Consider the following 19,004-nt stretch of genomic DNA (forward strand, 5'->3'; position numbering starts at 1 on the left):
GGACCCCCGCGCAGGGCGCGCGTTCGCCTCCCGGCGAGAGTCGGGTTCGGGCCTCGTTCAAACGGACCAATGAGGTGAGGTTAGCTCCGCTACCAGGGCGGAGCGCCCGCTACGTGACAGTGTTTTATCGCCGCAACGGTCTCTGCAGGCTTCACCTCACGCAAGAGTTTGAGAGACGGCTCGGCTCTACACAGAGGCGCCAAGACGAGCCGGAATTTCGGAGGAGAGAGGGGAAAAGCGCCGCGTGATGGCACAAACCCAGTGATCGCGCAATGGCCTGGGCGTCAGGATCCCCACAATATGCATATAAGAAGCACAAGGCAGTAGCATAACTGCGGCCGTCTCTATACCTTTTTTCTCGCCTAGTAACAAATAATTGAAGGCCGTAGGGAGTAATAAAAATCAAGAAAATAAACGTGACAGTTGGAGAGGACGGAATACGATCACGGTGTCATTTAGAGGACAACAAACAACGGCCTCTATCGGGCACTCCCATAGAAGCAAGGGCATATAAAAAAGGGAAGAAGAAATTATGCGTTCCGCGGCAACAACGTCGAAGCCCCAAAGAGAATTCGACACAAAGTCCACGCCGAATGATAGCGCACTGAGTCGCCGGCGCCGAGAGAAAAAGTGTAGCGACATCAGCGGCGGCAGCGTCTTTCTGGCGACGAGCGTGCGCTACTTCCGCGGGACGGCCCAATTCGGGTTAAGGTTAAACGTCACCCCGGCGTCGCCGCCATTGAAGTCGCGTCGGCAGCGGCATCAGTGGCAAAAAGGAAGCACAACCGGACGAAGAAAAATAAAGATGTTTCGAATGAAGAAGGAAGAGGAAAAGGGATGCCGGAGAAAACAAGAAGGAAGTCGGCAGCGCACTGCTCTCCATTTGCAGACGACGCCGTTCGCTTCACAAATACATTTACAAAAGTCTTCTTTCCTCAATCCATCTTCTGTCTTTTACGTATGCTGCAGCAGCAAGGAGGAGGCCAACCTCTAAAACTACCAACTTCTTACGACACCGTTCTTGCCCAACGTTACTAGAATAACGTTGGTTTTTGCCTGCGTGTTAGTCAATGAGCCAACGACTACGCAACACTTCTTTTTTCGGGGGAGGGGGGTTCTAGTTGTAAGCAATGTAGATCCTACTCAGCATCTTTGCGCGACTGCGGCAACGTGCGCCACGAGTCTGCCATACATCCTACCAAATAAATTAACTTCCAAATGCTGTAACATATGCGCGAAACGCCGACGTGAAGACATGCACACATTGGCAAAGCAGTTTAGAGGAATCCAGAAGAACGCTATTTTGCGATCAAACATATGCCCGGACGGAACAAAAAAAAAGAAGTTCCGAAGTTGCACATTGTGCCCAACCGATATCTAGGAGAGAATGCAGGTACATCGTCTTTATCTGCATTGGTTTCTTTATAAGGCAACATCGCTTGTTTTGTCGTGGCATTTTTATTAGGTACTCTTACGTATGTATTTTCTAAGTTAGTCTTCGCATAAGAGCGTTTTCACGAGAATTGTTCTTCTGCCCCTCTTTCATTTATTTTCCTTTTTTTGTGACGACGCAGGGCAGCTGTCAGGGAACGCCATAACTTGTTCCCATTCTTATTAAAAGGATTAGAGGTTCCTCGCGCGCCTTCCCAAAAGTTGTCAGTTTTACGCACCGGCGAAACTTCCGCTCCCGGTATCCTCCGAGAAATCTAAAAGCAGTCCCCGTGAAGTTTCCATTACCGCCCGTACAGCGCGCATCCTGCCTGTTTGCCTTTCGTTCGCCGCCGCTCGTATAACGGCCACGCGTGCGGTCTTAAAGAGAGCAATAGAGACTAGAGACGCAGCGGCGTCGTCGCTTCCTTTGTTGTGATGCTCATTCGCGAGCGGCGCTTCCTACCTGGCATCTCAAGCCCAACGGCGGCAGAGGCAGCCGAGTGGCCCAGTGCCATCATATACCAGCGGCGGGGCGCAAGAGAGTCGGGAACCGGGGCGGCGCGCCCGGGGCCAGACGGGGAGGCGGCTGCCGTCCCGAGGACAGTGCCGGGGTCGCCACAGCGGCGCCGCAGGACATCGATCGCCGCAGCGCAGCGCTGGCGGCATGGGCGAGGCCCTTCTGCATAGACGGGCCGCTTATTGTGCCGAGCCAAGCGACGACGCCGTCTCCACAGCGACCAGGCTTGCGCTGGCGTGAGCGGCCGGGTGCTTTAGGAAGAAGCCTTGGCTGGCACCGCGAGTCGATTTGTAGTATGTGCGTCCCCTTGTCCATGCCTCTGGACAGCAGCGTCCTTCGTTTCGCCCCCCCCCCCCCCCCCCCTCTCCTTCTTTTTTCGTCCCGTTTTATGTCTCCCATTGTGCGTGCATTGTGCGTCCCTGTTCGAAGGACGCCACGTGTGCGCCCGTGGTACTGGCGTCGGAAGGCGGAAGGCCGATGCCGGAAGAGGAAGAAGGAACACGATAGGTCGTGTTCCCTTACCCATTCCATTTACGAAATAATTCTTATTCCGGGACGTAAAGTGATGAGGCTTCTAGCCGAATTGAACGACACAACGGTGAAGAACAAAATATGTCAGACTTTGGGGCACAGAGTAAAACGCCATTTCTTCTTTTAAATGCTTATTGAAATTCAGGAAGTTATTCATTCATGCCAAACTTTTTTCGAACAATTACACCCATTTTTGGGCAAAATCGTGTGCGACGTACAGAATGTTGACGAAGGGGTATCACATTTATGAAAACATGGAGACCAACGCAGATAAAACGCTTACGCCCTTGTAAGGATCGTGGATGTGTTAGTCTGAGTACTCTGATGCAAATGCATTCACCCTGAGTCATCGGTGGCCGCAGCTTTCGTTCATAGTTGGTCTTCCTTCTGAGTTAAGCCTTCTGTATTAATGATACAGCTGTCAGTTGGACTTCAGGGGGAAAACACCCTAAATCACCATGGAGTGAAAAGCTGTATACACCCAGGCATGTAGGTGTCAAGTAAACACCGCCACAACTTCTAGTTTGGCACCATTTTGAATAGGTGCGTCAATGTGACTTCTAGCAGATAAGATACATAATTGGATGAACCGAAGTTCAAGCTCCTAACTCAAAACAAAAATACTCTTGTTTGCCTTTGCCGGCATTACCTTCTTCAACTTTTTCATCTATACTTTCTAGTCGGACAGGAACGTCTTTTTTCGCTATCAGGTTCACTAATGGCAGTTGTATAGGAACTCGCGTTTATGTACAAAACTAGATACAGAGCCCTGTTTTTAACCCGACATCCCTAAACAAGCAAAATTTTGTGTTTCTGAATAGGTCCTTTTCTTTGTTTTGGATAGCATGGAAAGGCTTATTTTATTCCTACATCATAAAAAGCCAACAACCACGAAGCAAATTTTAACTTGAAAGCTGTATATATCCATACAAAAAGTAAAAGATTAGAAGCGAGATCTTGCTTTCTAGTTATTAGAATTAACGATACCATATCTTTGCAAGTACGATGAATTACAATTCTCTGTAACTACAGAAGCAAACATCGAAACACATTTTATTAATCAAGGATGTTATTTGTCGCTATTTGCCTAAAACTTTCTGTTGTCCCAGTGATCAAGTTGCAAAGCTTGATATGTTTAAAAAGGAAGCACCTAGTCAGGCCGCCATGAAATCATCGATAAAAGTGACAGGTGCCAAAACTGCTAATCACTTCAACAAAGAGAGGTGGGACTTTCGGCTCTGCAGCGGCCGCCAGCAAGCCGGCAAGGCTGTAGGTCATTGACACCCGAGGCACATTGGAAAAGCAAACAAGTGTGCCCATTGAAGCCGCGGCACAAGACGTAAAACACGATAACGAGCGCATACGTTTCGCAAAGACGCAATCTTCCTACGAGGACGGCTTTCCTAAGTGGGGGATCCTGCCTCCGTCGCTCTAAGCCCCGGTGAATAGGCTTTGTCTCGCCGCATCCTTACGCGCATATCCGGCTTCGGAGGTGGACGTCCCCAGTCGAGCAGTGTAGCCGCTGCGTTGCTACGCGGTCGTAGAGTGACAAGCACCGTTCATTGCGCTCGCGTTATTCGACATAAACTGTCAGTTTTAGGTCGAATAACGCGAATAACAGGTTTTGAGGCGTAAAGTCCAAACTAAAATCATATTATTATGGGACACAAGGGTAAACAAAAGGAAAAAAAAAAGCTGTATAAAAATGTTTCTTCTTTCTTCCACGTTACGGGAGAAAGTGCTAAAAAGGGAGTTTTTTCTGCCTTTTCTGCTCTTTCGCTCGTAGTGTGTCATTTTGCGTGTCCGAATATGTTCCTTTTTTTTTTTTGAAGAAAAAAGGACATATTCGGAAACACAAAATTTTGTTTCTGTAGGGATGTCGAGCTAAAACAGTGGTAAGAAACAAGCTACAAAAAAATGTGTATGTTCCGTTCACAGGCGGCTGTATCCATTCAAATTTTGCAGAATGTTTGTCGATTTTCTTTTTGTTGAAGCGAGAAAAAAAGGCGACGTCCGCTGCAAGCGGTTTTTAGGTGCTGCCTACAGCGGAAACGCCGTCGATGTCATGATTCTAAAAATCGTGAGCAGTCTTGTTTTCCAAGAAAACCAATATCGCGAACGCAGTGCAACCCAGCGGATGCTGCAGCGGAGAGGCGGTATAAAACAAGGAAGCTTGAAACTTGAAATGAGAGAGAATGCAGACGCTGAAAGAGGAAACACGCGTGCTTCCCCTTTCTATCATCCGCATTGAGAACTTAGCCCAACTCCTGCCTCTACACTCATCGAGGCAGGAAATTGCTTTCGGCGATTAAGAGCAATCAACTCCTTTTGCAAACCGCGAATTTTCCGCACCGTCAACCGACACCGCACTTCCTGCAGGAGCAGGTTGCCAAGATTCCACGACGGCTTATTCACTAGCTCCGTCTCGCTATGCGCCAACTGTGTCTGTCGCTCGCAACTTTGAAGTCTGAGCGGCGCGCCGACCCTTCAACACAGCTGGCATTGCAACTTGGACATCTCCCGTCCCTCCCCGTTTTATCTGTCTCAGTCCACCTCGCTCTCTCAAATACATAAAGCATAGTCCTAAAAGGCATTCCATTCCCCACACGCGCATATATATATATATATATATATATATATATATATATATATATATATATATATATATATATATATATATATATATATATATATATATATATATATATATATATATATATATATATATATATTTATATATAGGGTTTGGAAATGAGGGGCTCGTTAGGAAATACAGAAAGAAATGCCGGCAGTCTACAACGCCAAAGAAGGCATAGGGGAATGGTTAGACGATTTTTTTTACCGTTAGTGACGTTAAATTATGTTATTTTATTATTAATTACGTGAGAAAGAAAGAAAGAAAAACACGCGCCCAGAGTGGGGACCGAACCCACGCCTTTCGATTAGATCTCGAATGCCTTACCAATTCGGCTATCTGGGCGACTAAGCGAAGGAGAACACAGTCGCCCAGATAGCCGAATTGGTAAGGCATTCGAGATCTAATCGAAAGGCGTGGGTTCGGTCCCCACTCTGGGCGCGTGTTTTTCTTTCTTTCTTTCTCACGTACTTAATAATAAAATAACATAATTTAACGTCACTAACGGTAAAAAAAAATCGTCTAACCATTCCCCTATGCCTTCTTTGGCGTTGTAGACTGCCGGCATTTCTTTCTGTATATATATATATATATATATATATATATATATATATATATATATATATATATATATATATATATATATATATAGTTCTATTTTTGTGTACAGCTTATGCAGTGCACATTATTATTCAGGGATCTTTTACACTTTACACTCCCATTATTCCTTCCTGTCTTATGAATTGAAATGATTGCTTTGTGTACTTCAATTACTACTAATATTCATGTTTTAGTATTCAACACCTTAGAATTGTTTCTGGATTAACTTGGTTTTTCTCTTTTTGATTAAGAGAAGCAGGAGGCGTTTTTACGGAGGGAAAGGATCTGAAAAATACCACAGCCTGGTAACACTCCTGATTGCCTCTCAGTTTGGCAACTGGCAGTCCCCGAACAAACTGCTTCAGCGCCGCATTGCAGAAGCTGCAGCTTCTGTTAACACGCACAACACCCGCATACTTCATCAGCAGAAACAAATTGTGGAATTTCTTTCTTTTTTTTCTTTTTATAGCCTCAGTTTGCTCCGAATGAGATTCCATGCTGTAAGCGCGGAAATTCAGGGCGGAATAACAATCCGCCACAAGGACTGGTGCTATGCCTCTTTTTGGCTCCAAAGCAAATGGTGGGCCGCAACGCCATCGCGGCCGCAGCAACGTCTTTACAATTTTTGTTTTTCTTTTATGCACTCCTCGGCTCTTCTCAGGGAGGAAAAAACAAACAAACAAATCCAGAATGACAGAAGTTACGGATGTAGACAGGCGGTGTAGATAAAATCGGGTGGGTGGTGCGGTATCGTACTCGTACACGCTCATACAGTTTCCTAACCCAGAACCGTCGCTCACATGGTTCGTCCCCCTCTGCCTCGCATGGCCCCGCCACGAACGCATCGGCAAGATTGAAAAAACGGCATAGAGGCGGCGTTGCGTGTCCCCTTTCGACTCTCCTTGTTGGCGCCATGTTCCGAAAACGACCGCCATCTAAGGAATACTCCGCGAGGTCCAATCAATTCCGAGCAGCTACAGCGACTGGCGAAGAGGTGACCTGCCAACAACGTTAAAGTAACGACAGATTGCGACCCATTTTTAAACTTTCGCGTCAGTGCCACATGGGCTGCTCAACAACTTCAATGCTGACGTTCCTCGGCCTCGTTCGCCCCGAAAATTGCGATGGTGTGTCTGCCTTGTGTTCGTGACGTGGCACTAAGGCACTAAGGCCTGTGTGAACATCGAGGGCGATATCGCGGCACAAATCAGAAGGCAGCCGTTCGGCCGCGCCATGTATTAGGTGGTGAGCGAGAAAGGGAGGGAAACCAGATACACCAACTCTCTGCGGGGGTGCCCATCGGCGCCGCGAAGGCACATTTGTCCAGACTTTTGTTGCGCAAGGAAAACGCTGGAACAAAAAAAAAAAAAAAAAAAAAAAAAACGCTCGCTCAGCTAGCGTTGCACAATTGGAAGACGGAAACTCGAATTTGTCTTAGACGCTGCCGACGCGGATACAACGAGTCATCGCGGTAGACGTAAATCGAGAGTGCTCCAACTCCCGCTCTAGGGCTCCTAGAGCACTTAGAGCACTTAAGGCTTTTATAGCTCTCTCTCCCTCTTTCTTTATCACATATTTACGTGTGTAAAGCTTATGCATATATGGGCCACACACACACACACACACACACACACAAATACCAACCCTATTACTGTGGTTACTATTACGGACGTCACCTTCGTTGCTACGGGGTTACCCTGCTAATTCCGTTAAGCCGTGGTTGCAGGGGTCGTGTGGTAGCCGAATGTCGCGGTAGTCACCTACTTCAAGTTTTGCGCGTTGAGCAGACTCTGGTGACCAAAATCGTTCCCGCGCGCTCCACGGGGGGCAAATTCCAAACTAATGGCTGTTACCTTTGCTCGTAAAATCCTAAAACAGAAGAAAAACTCTACCAACTATATGGCATCTTTTTGCCCTATTATCATGGCACAACTGCCAACACCAATTTCTCCAACTCGAAACAGCTAGCCTGCGATAAGGGAACGTGTTAAAAATAATACCGCGGAACACTGTATCAGCTTGCGTCGAGGTTTTTTAGATGTTGATCAACTCGATGGCCGGAAATAAATTTTGCTTCTCCAAAAGCAGCGTGGAGAGGCTATAATAAACAAAAACAAAACAGACGCAAACAAGCTCTTCCCTTCCCGGGGCTCTGGCCAGCTTCAAACGGAGAGCGTGTGGCAACACGGGTACGCAGCGATGAACGGTAAGCATTGTTCTGGGAGCGGGTCGGACGGATTTCACGCATCCTGCAGAAGATACATATTATACGGCGAGTATTTCGGGAAACGCAGGAGGTTTAGAATTCGAGAAATCGGCGATGGTGTTTACGCCATGAGAACAGGGTACAAAGAATAGGGTACACTGTGGCCCGACTGCAGAAGGTACGTATTAAAGACCGAAGATTGTGGGCAATGCCTCCTGGCCAGACACAAACACAATTAAACACGAAAAATAGTAATCTTAACTTATTCAATCACCACTACAGGCATTTGAAGAATAGGAAGGAAGGAAGGAAGGGTGTAGAAGGAAGGCAGGAAAGTTAGCCTGGCTAGAGCCTAGTTTGCTATCCTGCACGTGGGAAAGGGAAAATAGGCAAAAAAGAGAAAAGAAAGAATGAAGAGAAGTTGGAGTAGGCACGTATGCCCAGCGCTGAAGCGCTGACACTGGAGGCGTTCAGTCTGTAGTCTGGTGTTTAAGTTCGTCGAAGAATTAAAAGTATTGTTATGGTATCATTATAGCGAAATAACCATTATGATAACGCGAGGATACACCTGACCGGAATCAGAAGGATGTGTCATGAATCGTGCCTTTGTTTCAAATCTTTGTAGTGCTAAATAATATCTGAATTTTAAACCCCCCCCCCCCCCAAAAAAAAAAAAAAAACTGGATATGAAGGACCTCGTAAACATACATAATGTGAAGATAGCTGAAATGACAGCTCACCCCCTAACGCACGCATGACGCTTACCCCGAAGTACACGCCTACTAGACCAACACGAATGTTTTAATTGTCTTGGAGTTGAAGGCGGAATTTAGTTAAATGCTCTTGAAAATCATGCGCCTCTCCGTCTAACGATGACTATGGTTGAACGCGAAGATTTCGTGTGAGGGATTACTTGGTTGTCGTCTGAGTTTGGACTTTGACTCGCATGCAGTGTTGACTTGGATCGGAGAGGCTTTGACTTCGACCCTCCGCCACTTGGTTTCGCACGAAGAATCGCGTTCAACCATCATCGTCTAAAGACGGCGGGGTGCATGATTTTTCTAATTTTGCAAATCCATGCACCCCTATGCAAATCCAAACTGTTTCGTCCGTGCAAGAATGGCGCAACCGGATAGACGCAAGCTTCATTACGCGATGGACCCAAGCTCGGTTCCGACCACTGCAAGGGTTGTTTCTTCACTTCAGCCACGATCATCATCATCGGCAGAGTAAGGGGGCTTTCCTGCAGTTGCGTTTTGTGGGGCACACGGAAGCCACCGAAGATACATAGACAGCTTCGCTTTAGTAATAGCATTCCAAATAACATGCAAACGCTTGATTCACCCCTTCGTGTTGTCTTTCCCTGAGTTTGACTACACTTGCAGTGAACTACCCTTTACAGGGTGCTTACGTATCAGACAGCGTACTTCGTGAAAAAAATCGCAGCCTCCAATAAACCTATAAGACCGCAAAAAAGCGTACGTTTACGTTTACTCAAACAAAAGCGTGTCAGGTGTGCGATCATCTGAGCCTTTGTAGAAAAACTTTACACATGCCATACTGTTGGGTCACTAACATAACATAAAACATTTCGGCTCGATTTTGTAGCCAGCGCAAACAAATTTTGTCTTCAAAGTATTCGTTTCTTCTCCGGCGAATAAAGACACATAAGTTAAAACGTCGGCTACAAAGGCAAACCTTCTGTTGCTTATGTCGCCTATCAATTGACCGTGACCCCATATGTTGTGCGAAAGAGGAAGGTGCAAACGCCCAAAATAACATATATATGCGTGCTTGCAAATGACGGAAGTGTCACGCACTGTTACGACAAAGGACAGCCCTTCGTTGTCATTACTTTAAAAATAAAAAATAAATACTTTTCGAACCTTCCAACCTTTTGCCTCTCTGGGACTTCAAAGTAACTTAGAAGCCCGGCTTACACAGACCGCGCATAGGCCCTCACTAACAGTGACGGAACATGCGCAGTTAGTGCCAAAAAAACAAAAACAGAAAAGGACAAAACACGAACTAAAGCTTCGTGAATTTCGGATTCTCTGAATTGCGCATACACTGGGCCTCCTCGATTATCAGTCCCGGATCGTCCGCCGACTGCCCGAGGCGCGATCCGGTGCTCGATTTTCCCATGTATTGCTATGAGGCTTCCGGTTCGAACGCAGCCCTCGGACTGCCCGCGGACCGTCCAAGAATGGTAAATCGAGGAGGCCCATTCTAGCCTCCAAAACCCTGCCCTGAAATTGGTCTTCTGTGACTACATCCCCACATAATGCCGGCTTTAGGGTTTAAGAAGCAGCGTAACGGCAGCCGCTTACGCAGGACAATTCCCAGGACATTCTAATGCAAATTGTGGTGACCTTTAAGCCGCTATTTAGCACAAGCCAATTAAGCCCGCTAACAGGCCCCGATAGGCCGACATTAGACAAAGGAGGGGCGCCGCGCTGATATACGATTTACCATAGACAATAGGACACAGCCGGCAGGTGCGAACGAGTCGACCTGAAGTAAAAGCCGGCACTTCTTGGCCTCCTCACGAGTACGCAGTTCTCTTGGTTTTTGTGCTTGGAAAACAAAAAGTCGTGCCTTCCCAGCGTCTCCTCGCTCAAGCGATGGTTGACTTGGGTGTCCGCGGGACTTAAGAGAAAATCGGCCGCCTTTGAACCCCTGGCGATGGCTCCGAATGATTTATAGTGTCCCTCTCCGTACATACAAAAGGGAACCCGCAGTATACCATTATAAGCATTTCTCAACTCTAAAGGCTGCTGCTGCTGGGAATTTCTTTTTTTCTCATAAACATGGCTGCATTGAATGCTCTTTCACTTAGTCTTTTTTAGTGAGTGCAGGCCTTGCGTGGCTCTTTGCATTACAAGACGGTTTTGACTCCCTGAAACACAAACTACTCAGTACATTCGGTGCACTGCTGTGAGTCAATGTTTTGTAAAAGATGTCAGCTATGGCTTGGCGTGTCCTAAAACACTAATTTCCTTGTGCTGAGTAGTCCGTTTGATCAATCCTCTGAACTCCTTGCGTGTAAATAAAACAGAGAGTACAATACAGATTTTTGCGCCAATTTTACCCGTCTTTTCTCTTTCACGCAAGGCTTGCTGGCTCTGGTCTATGTTCCATGATTTCTTTTAATATAAAAGCTTTTTTTGCACAATATCAAAACGAACCACCAACACCAATCACAACGCGAATAATGTAATCAGATTTCTGCAGCCGAATTTTTATAACGCATAAGCCACCGAAACTTTCGCTATCTATACACCCCTAACCTCGCAGTGGCCTGCCTTTGCCAGCCACATCAAAACACTGGCTAGTTCGTAAACACTCGCTGGAGCCGTGCCGGAAATCCCACGCGATGAACATCCACAGACTGCGCCAAACAAAAAGAAAGGAGGAAAAAAGAGAAGGGAAAGGCAGGAGAGGTTACGTATACTCCCTGTCCACGGAAGAAGGTGTTTCGTAAACACGCCTGCGCTACACCTCCTATCAGCGCGGGCTTGCTCGTAAAAGAAGATACCGCGGCACGGTATAAAAACGGATGGGAATAATAAAAAAAAGACTGAGAAAACGACCAACACGCGGGAACCATGGGTGTCTTTTGGCCGCGTTCTCTCGCAAGCGGGCGGCCCACGACGGCCCCCGAAGAGTGGGCCAAGACACGGGAGGGCCTCCCGTCCTTGAGAGCTCGCGCCGCAGTGTGTCAGTGACCGTCGCGGAGTTGGAGACAGAACACGGGGGCGCCCACAGGGATGCAGGTGCCAGGCTGGGTTGGCAGCAATGCGTAACCGGCGTAACGAAAGTCTGCACGTAGTCTCTCCGACGGCCTCTGAGCTCGCAATGCATGTGACACTGTCTGTTTTTAAAGGGCGCCCAATCGCCCAAACTCCCCTTTTGATTTCACAATACAGTTTTTCTACGCATGCTCCGCTAAAATAGCGAGAAGGAAAATATGAAAGGAGGAGAGTACGCCTTAACAAGTGTGACGACGACCACGTCTACAGAATTGATGGTCTTTCGGCATGGCTGGAAACGCAAAAGTGCAAGCGACCGGAACAGCCTCTCTGCCGCTGTCCGTTTGCATATTTGTCCGTATCAATGGGTATTTACAAGGTGTAGTCTACCTCGTACATCCCGTTAAAGAGCACAGTAATAGCGACTCCAATTAATGCATCGATAGCAATCCACGCAGACACGCCGAAATAATCTTGTGTTTGTTTGACCGCCATGATTTAATAAAAAGGACCTCAGCGCGCCACTCACGGAGGATCCCTTAGGTCGAACAAGTTCGAACTCCCTAATTTTTCAACCCGTCGCACTGCAAAGCCAATTGAGCGCGCAACGCCACTCCAGTCTTGCTGGCGCTCGAATGCTGCTCCCATCCAGGCAACCTCAGCTCCAGACGTCTCCCTGCCCCCAGCAGACACGCAGATAGAAGTCAAGAAAACAAAAAAGAAAATGCAGCAGGCGCTCCGAAAACGGACAGGGGCGGCGGGGCGGCCCAAAGTTCGGCTGTCTGCAGATAAGCCGAGTAAAGACGTTCGGCTACCAGGGATACGTGTTGCGAAAGCGGCGTTGACCGAAACGCCTCGAAAGACGACACAGTTGGGCCGATGCTGCGGACGCACCACCGGGCAGATGTACAGGCGATGAGACGGCGACAGTTTGGAAGAATTGGAGAGGGAGGGAGGAGGAAGGGAAGGCGGAGTGCGTCGGCAGAGCGCCCCGAGCACAAGTGACGACGATAAAACCGCAAGCTTTCCCTCGGCTTGCCTTGTCGGCGACGTGCAGTTCGCTCTTATTCCAGCTGCCTGCGGGGCGCAAGGGAAGCCATAACTGGTGCCGCCGCCATCTTCACTGAGCATATCGCGTTCTTCGAGGAGACGGCCCTCTGTTTACCTTGCGTCATCGGCTGCACCCCCCGTGTCCTGGGCGCAAGCTGACGGTCGTCGAAATTTACGGGCGGGCGCGCCCCGAGCTCGACGCAGCCTTTCTCTGGGGGAGCAGTCCGGCTGTCGGGCATGCACAAAGTGACACAGATTTCGAAAGGTTGCGTCGCAGGGCGGTGAACTAAAATAGAACCCAAAAAGCGTACCGGAGTGCATGGGTGCGAGCGTGTGCATGCGTGACTGCCCGGTGTAAGTGCACATGACATGACAGCGGGCATGTTTAAACAGTTCGCGGTCACTGAGGTCAGAGCCTTATGGTCTCCAACGCCCTAAAAAGTTAGACTGAAATTAACATACCGCACTAACTGCGGCTGCTCTCGAATATTTCTAGTAAATGTGACTGTTTCTGATAAATTGCACGCGATACCGCCACATACGCGTTGCAAAAAATTTCGCACGTCCAAGTTCAGTTTCCCTGCTAAGCCTGAAATTGATTTACAGCACCTTTTATCGATAAGTAGAAACAGTTGCAATAATTAGACGGCTAGGTGGAATGCACGCTAATCGCAAGCTTTTTACCACGCATAAAAATACAACACGAGGGGTTAAACGTCCCTTAATTCACAGGAATCCCGCATTAATTGCGAGTTAGTCTGCCTAACGGGCACTACCCGATGAAACTACTATGCATTAAGCATCGACACTTCTTCGATGGAACTCGTAGAACTAAACAAATCTTTAGATTACATTTTTTTGTAAGTTCCAGGCAGGCAGCCCGACTCACAAGCAATAGTCTTTTTGCTCTGTCCCTATTTCCAGACCTCATTTCGCGGGTTGCTTCATTTGGATTCAGGTCCCACCTGGGCTTATCGAGCGTCGCGTGCACATTATGCGACGACGGCGGCCTACAAACTTGCAGCTGTTGACGATGTAACGTCTGCCAGAGTCAGCTCAAACTACGCAATCGAAACGCTTGTGCCTCCGGCGTTTTCGCGCATGCCATGAGCCTGTGGCGTCACGAGAACGATGTAGGCAGCCTTCGTCTCTAGTTTATGACTCAGAGCAAACCAGGAAGTTGTATCGAAAAGTTAATTAATGCATTTAAACATGCACTCTCCCACAAACTCTCTCTATCTCTCTCTTTGCCTCGTCTTATATACGCGTTTAGTGTTCTGCGTGCGTCCCTTTGCACTAACAATTCGTTACAAATTTATACATGCACACATATTTGCGCTTTACACAAAACGTTAATTATCTTCTCTTTCTGGAGATGCCGCCTTTTAGCTCAAAACATAACGTATGCATGCATGTATGTATGCATGCATGTATGTATGTATGCATGCATGTATGTATGTATGTATGTATGTATGTATGTATGTATGTATGTATGTATGTATGTGTGTGTGTATGTATGTATGTATGTACAAGTCATAGCTCGTAGCTAATTTTTGTTAGTACTATTTTCTATTCATTTCGTTTTTCATTACACGTTGGCAGTGTTGTGATTTATATGCGAGCAGCCATGCGTAGTGGTCACTTTACACAACTTTTTCCCTGCAGTCTGCACCGTATGCCGACGCAATATCAACAAGAATACAATGTTGCGACAAAGAAGCCACAAATTTAAATCATCCCAGTGCTTTTGAGAAAGCATTGGGGCCAGTTCTAAATCCCTTCTGAAGGGGAAATCGATCAACCTTGACTCGTTAAACCATGGTGAAAACTATGGTTCACCGGCTCACATTTTTCATACGCTTCGTTTTTTTTTTTGAGGGGGGTTGGGGGGAGATTTCGAATTTTACTCGAACTTGAAAGTCCATTAAGGTCAAGAGCGAAATGACTCCAGAGGTTTTTTTTTTGTCCCACCACCAAATCGTAACAGCTACGTTAGGAGCAATGGACGCAAATCCAACTTCGAAAACAGATCTATGTTATTCTCTTTTCTTGTTATGATATAACTATCCCATGATCATTCGTGGGTAAAGTTGCGGCTCTACTTCCACAATTAACTATTAGGAGTAATTAAGCAGTATGGTATAATGACGTTAAAATCTGTTTGCTTCACCGACTACTCAGTGTTAAAAGTTTAGGTACTTATTTGATTTTTTTTTGCAACTGTACAAGCACGACGTTGTGGATGAACTATAGCTTTTTTCTTTTAAATCCTTCCGAATAATCTTTTTTACGACGTCATGCATACTACCATGATTTCATTTATCGCGGCTGCCTGCAATCAACGAATATTTCTCAAAAGACTCCCCTTAATTCAACCACTAATCGACCACCACGGCTTTGCTTGCTCTGGGAACACAAGGCGAACAATACAACGCCAGGAACCCGGTTCAAAAGCCGCCAATCTGGCCTTGCGGTTACGGGGCCCACGAATAGTGACGTAACAGTGCAGATAAAATCCTCAAAATATTCCTCTTTTTCCAACGTAATCATCGCTCTTTCCCTTTTCTATCCCATCTCCGTTACCCGTTCAGTGTAGTTTGAAAGCGCCGGTCTAAGGTAGCCTTTATGCACCTTTCCAAATAAATTTATAACTGTTGTTTTCATGGAAGCCGCTACTCAGCATTGGACTTGAAAAGCTCCCACTTTAGTGACCTTGTCACAGTCATGGGGACCACTCGCCTTATTTTGAATGTGTTTGCGGTTGTGTTGCCGCTTCGCTTCGCGCTGGAATCTGCCACGCTTCGTTCCAGTCTCCTTCGTGTTTACCAAACATCGGCGTCGAATTCCAAGATATACAGACGCAAGCTCGCTGGAATGATTGCAGCCTTGGGCCGGTAAAACTCAGCCGCTCCGCCAGGGAACGTACTTCGTTGAAAGCCCCGAACGTGACGAACAAAGCGTCGCCGATGCTCGCGCAGCGGGAGCCCACGGCTGAGCAAACAGCCGAGCGACAACGCCCGCTAGTGGATCCAGCGTGAGCGCGCCCTTTACCGTCCCGGAGCTCTCTCTCCTCCGCTGCCCGAGCTCCGCTCGTTGCATCGTGCCGCGGGCAAAGCCGGCTGCAGATTGGATCCGCCCGATGCAGTTTGCTGATCGGATAGGAAAGGCGAAAAACTTTACTCCGGAATCGAATTGAGGGAGCCGAAGGCTTTCGCTTCTTCGATCTTGGATACGGGCCACCGAAGATGGGCGGGGGAGGACCGAGGTGTCCGAGGAAAGGGCGGAAGGAATCATCGGAACTTTTGGGAAGCTTCGAGAGGGAATCCGTTTGGTTGGCGTCTCAAAAAGTGCCCGTCAAGCACTCTTTCATCAGATACGCTGTGCGGGGCTGCATTGCGGTCGGCAAGTTCGAACTCGCAGGACTCTGCTCCCTTCCAAGAGTAAATTGGGAGTAAATGCACGGGTGAAACCAAATTTAGAGCCATTTTAAATTATTCGCCGGATTTCTCTATCCACAACTTTTTTACTGTTCCACATGTATGATGTTAACTTTTAAATGAGAGGTGTTTTTTTTTCAGTTCAATTTATTTATTTCCTACTCCAAGGAGCACTAGGCACGGAAATAACAGCTCTAGCGAGCTTTACAATGTTCCCCAGCCCAACAGAGTACAGCAGCATGCATTTACAACAATGCAATCACTATCTTGATTGTGTCACAAAATGGGAAAAATACATCCCTACGGTACACAGCCTTACAACAATAAGCTTAAAACAATTACGTCTTATAAATTTGTCCAGCCGAAATGGTTATAGAGGGCCCACCCTATATAGAAAGTACCTTGAAGTGAATATTGTGATGGACCCATGTCTTGCAAGATTGGCGCGCGGGGAGTACGTTTACAAGATTATAAGCGAGGATGATGAGCGTGTAACTTTGTGGTGCCGTTTGTGGAGGTGGTGAACTCCACCGGGATAAGGGAATTAAAGTTCGAAAATAGACAGCAGATATTGGACCTCCTAGGAGAAATGCGATTCTATATGTAGAAGCCATCCCTGATCTGTGTAAACTCGAAATGAGGCCTTGTTTCATGCAACATGAACGTCTCAGTTGCACGATACCGCTATCTTAATATAGATCGCGTAATGAATAATTGCACGAATTGCTTTTTCTCCTAGTAAAGCCTGGGAACCTTTATAATATTTCAAGCCGTAACCTAGAACGCAAGTGTTTGTTTTAGTTCATGTTGAACCTTCTTGAGATTAAAGGTTTCGTTTTTCAGAGTTCACGCATGTGTGTACTATCAAAATGTTATTCTCCCACAGCTTTTGCGCAGGGGATATCACAAAACCAACCTTGCCAGAAGCGGGCCCTGCAATCTCCCACGAACCGGCGGGTAGGCTTCACCACAACACCCCATGAAAGACAATGACAAATCGTTGCAACCTCAGCAGCCGAGAAGGCCCGCGAAAGGGTTCAGCTTGCGACTCCGGTAATCTTCGGTGTAGCATTACGCAATGGGAGCATCGTGCTTTGCATTATTTAATTATCGCAGCGCAGATAACGTCTTTTGGGCAAATTGTATGTCGCTTTTATTTATTCACCAGAGTTGTTGCGTTGGACACATCGATCTGGCGTTTTCTTTTTTTTTTTTTTTTGTCTAGGTCCCGGTTCATTGTGGGTAAGAAATGCTTTCTTAAAGGGCCCCTGCAACACTTTTTTCAACATTTTTTGAAATCTTAAATGCTTGCAAAACGTAGTCACCCAACACACCCAGCACTTAGTCTAGGGGGTCGCAAGTACCTCAGCCAAAAAATTACTTCTCTATGCCCATAAGATAACTTGGAAACTCGCTCAAAATATTTTTCTCTCTTTCCCGGTCTTGACATTCTTCGACCGCTCGAATTACGTCACTAAGGTTATGTAGCGGCTGTTGGCCGGTTTTCCTTCAGTTGCAGCAATGAACGCTTTTCGATATCAACTTTAAAAATAAAGACACATAAACAAAGCAGAAACGCAAAGCGTATCTGGTGCGACGACCAAATCCCGCAGTGCCGCTCCGTGCTGGCGATAACTATAGCTTTCGCAGTGCTTCCTGACGCGAAGGAAAGAGTCAAAGCATCTATCGGGAGAGTTGCAGTGTTCCTGTACCTGAAAAGGCCACCGATCAAGTTAACTGCCTTACTTCTGAAAATATGCCTGGATGATTTCCAACACGTTAGAGTCCCTCAATTCGGTTAGGTAATTTTTGCAAAACGCAAACCAGCCTGGAATGCTTGTGAGTATCGTTGTAAGCAGAGTGAAAAAGCTAAAGGGGTGACCAGCGGAAGGCATGATGGGAAAACTAAGCCAACGCCTTCTTGCAAGGTCCCATTTGGGGGCGCTGTATTCTTCTAGTACGTCAAAACGGTGCGAGCACCGGCCTACCTTTTGCTGTTGAATCTCCGAGTAAGATCCCAAGCAGCAGGACGGCCGTCGCCGAAGCGGCGCACACACACTTTCCCACGCGTCGCATGGTCGCTACGAGGGTCGAGGGCGAACAGAGTCAACAGAATATACACTAGAAAAAATGCAAGAACCTAACTAAGCACCGGCAGTTTCGATCTGTTCCCGACCGCCGTTGGAGCGAACCCGCCAATTCACTCCACGCAAACTTCCTTTCGTCGCCTAAAAAGCACTCACGTAGAGGGAAGACTCAGCTCGCACTGAGCGTTGTGCCAAAACAAAAGGGAAAACGCGAGGAGATCGAGTCGAGGGCTTCTCTGGACAGTGTCGCTCGGCGCGCGGGACGGGGAGGGGGCCAGCCGAAACGTCCGATCTGAGGAGACGAGGGAAGCAGCCCGGGACCACACCGCCGCGCCGAAGCCACCACACGCACCAACTCGCGACTCTCGTCGGCGCGCAACCGCGCAAAACCTTCCGCACTCGCGCGCCCGTGACGTCACTGCGCGAGCCTCCCCGCCGTCCAATGGCGAGCCGAGCCGCACACGCGCTCAGGCGCGCGAGAAAGAAAGTCGCTGGCCGAGCGTGCACCCGTCTGCGCGGGCGTGCGATCGCACGCCAGCGCTTCGGGACGGAAGAACTATTTTGGCTGCGGGCATGACGCGGAGCCGGCCGCGGTGGCAAGCGCGCTGAGTCAAGTGGGAAACGCCGTCGTCATTTTTTTTGCCGAGGGGAAAAAGACAGTTACGTGGATTCCGGTGGCGTGGCGGCGGTGTTCCCGCACCGGGCGTGCTCCCTTCGTACGTGCATCGGACTGTATCCGAGCTTTTCGTGGAACGACG

General features: G+C 47.7%; 1 protein-coding gene across 3 annotated transcripts in view; it reads right to left on the reverse strand.

The window, feature by feature from the left end:
- LOC144178321 (limbic system-associated membrane protein-like) overlaps positions 1-18,639 on the reverse strand; it is a 215,281-nt gene extending 196,642 nt beyond the window's left edge. The window contains exon 1 of one of the 3 annotated variants that reach the window (XM_077706073.1): positions 18,148-18,639. In XM_077706073.1, coding sequence (XP_077562199.1) covers positions 18,148-18,235 — 88 coding nt within the window. In that variant the 5' untranslated portion in view covers positions 18,236-18,639. The remainder of the gene's footprint in view (positions 1-18,147) is intronic. The other 2 variants (XM_077706074.1, XM_077706075.1) reach the window with 2 other exon arrangements.
- Positions 18,640-19,004: the final 365 nt, after the last annotated feature.

This window comes from Haemaphysalis longicornis, unplaced genomic scaffold, assembly GCF_048455015.1.
Source record: "Haemaphysalis longicornis isolate Haplotype H1 unplaced genomic scaffold, Haemaphysalis longicornis Haplotype H1 scaffold_4, whole genome shotgun sequence".
NCBI classification, from domain to species: domain Eukaryota; kingdom Metazoa; phylum Arthropoda; class Arachnida; order Ixodida; family Ixodidae; genus Haemaphysalis; species Haemaphysalis longicornis.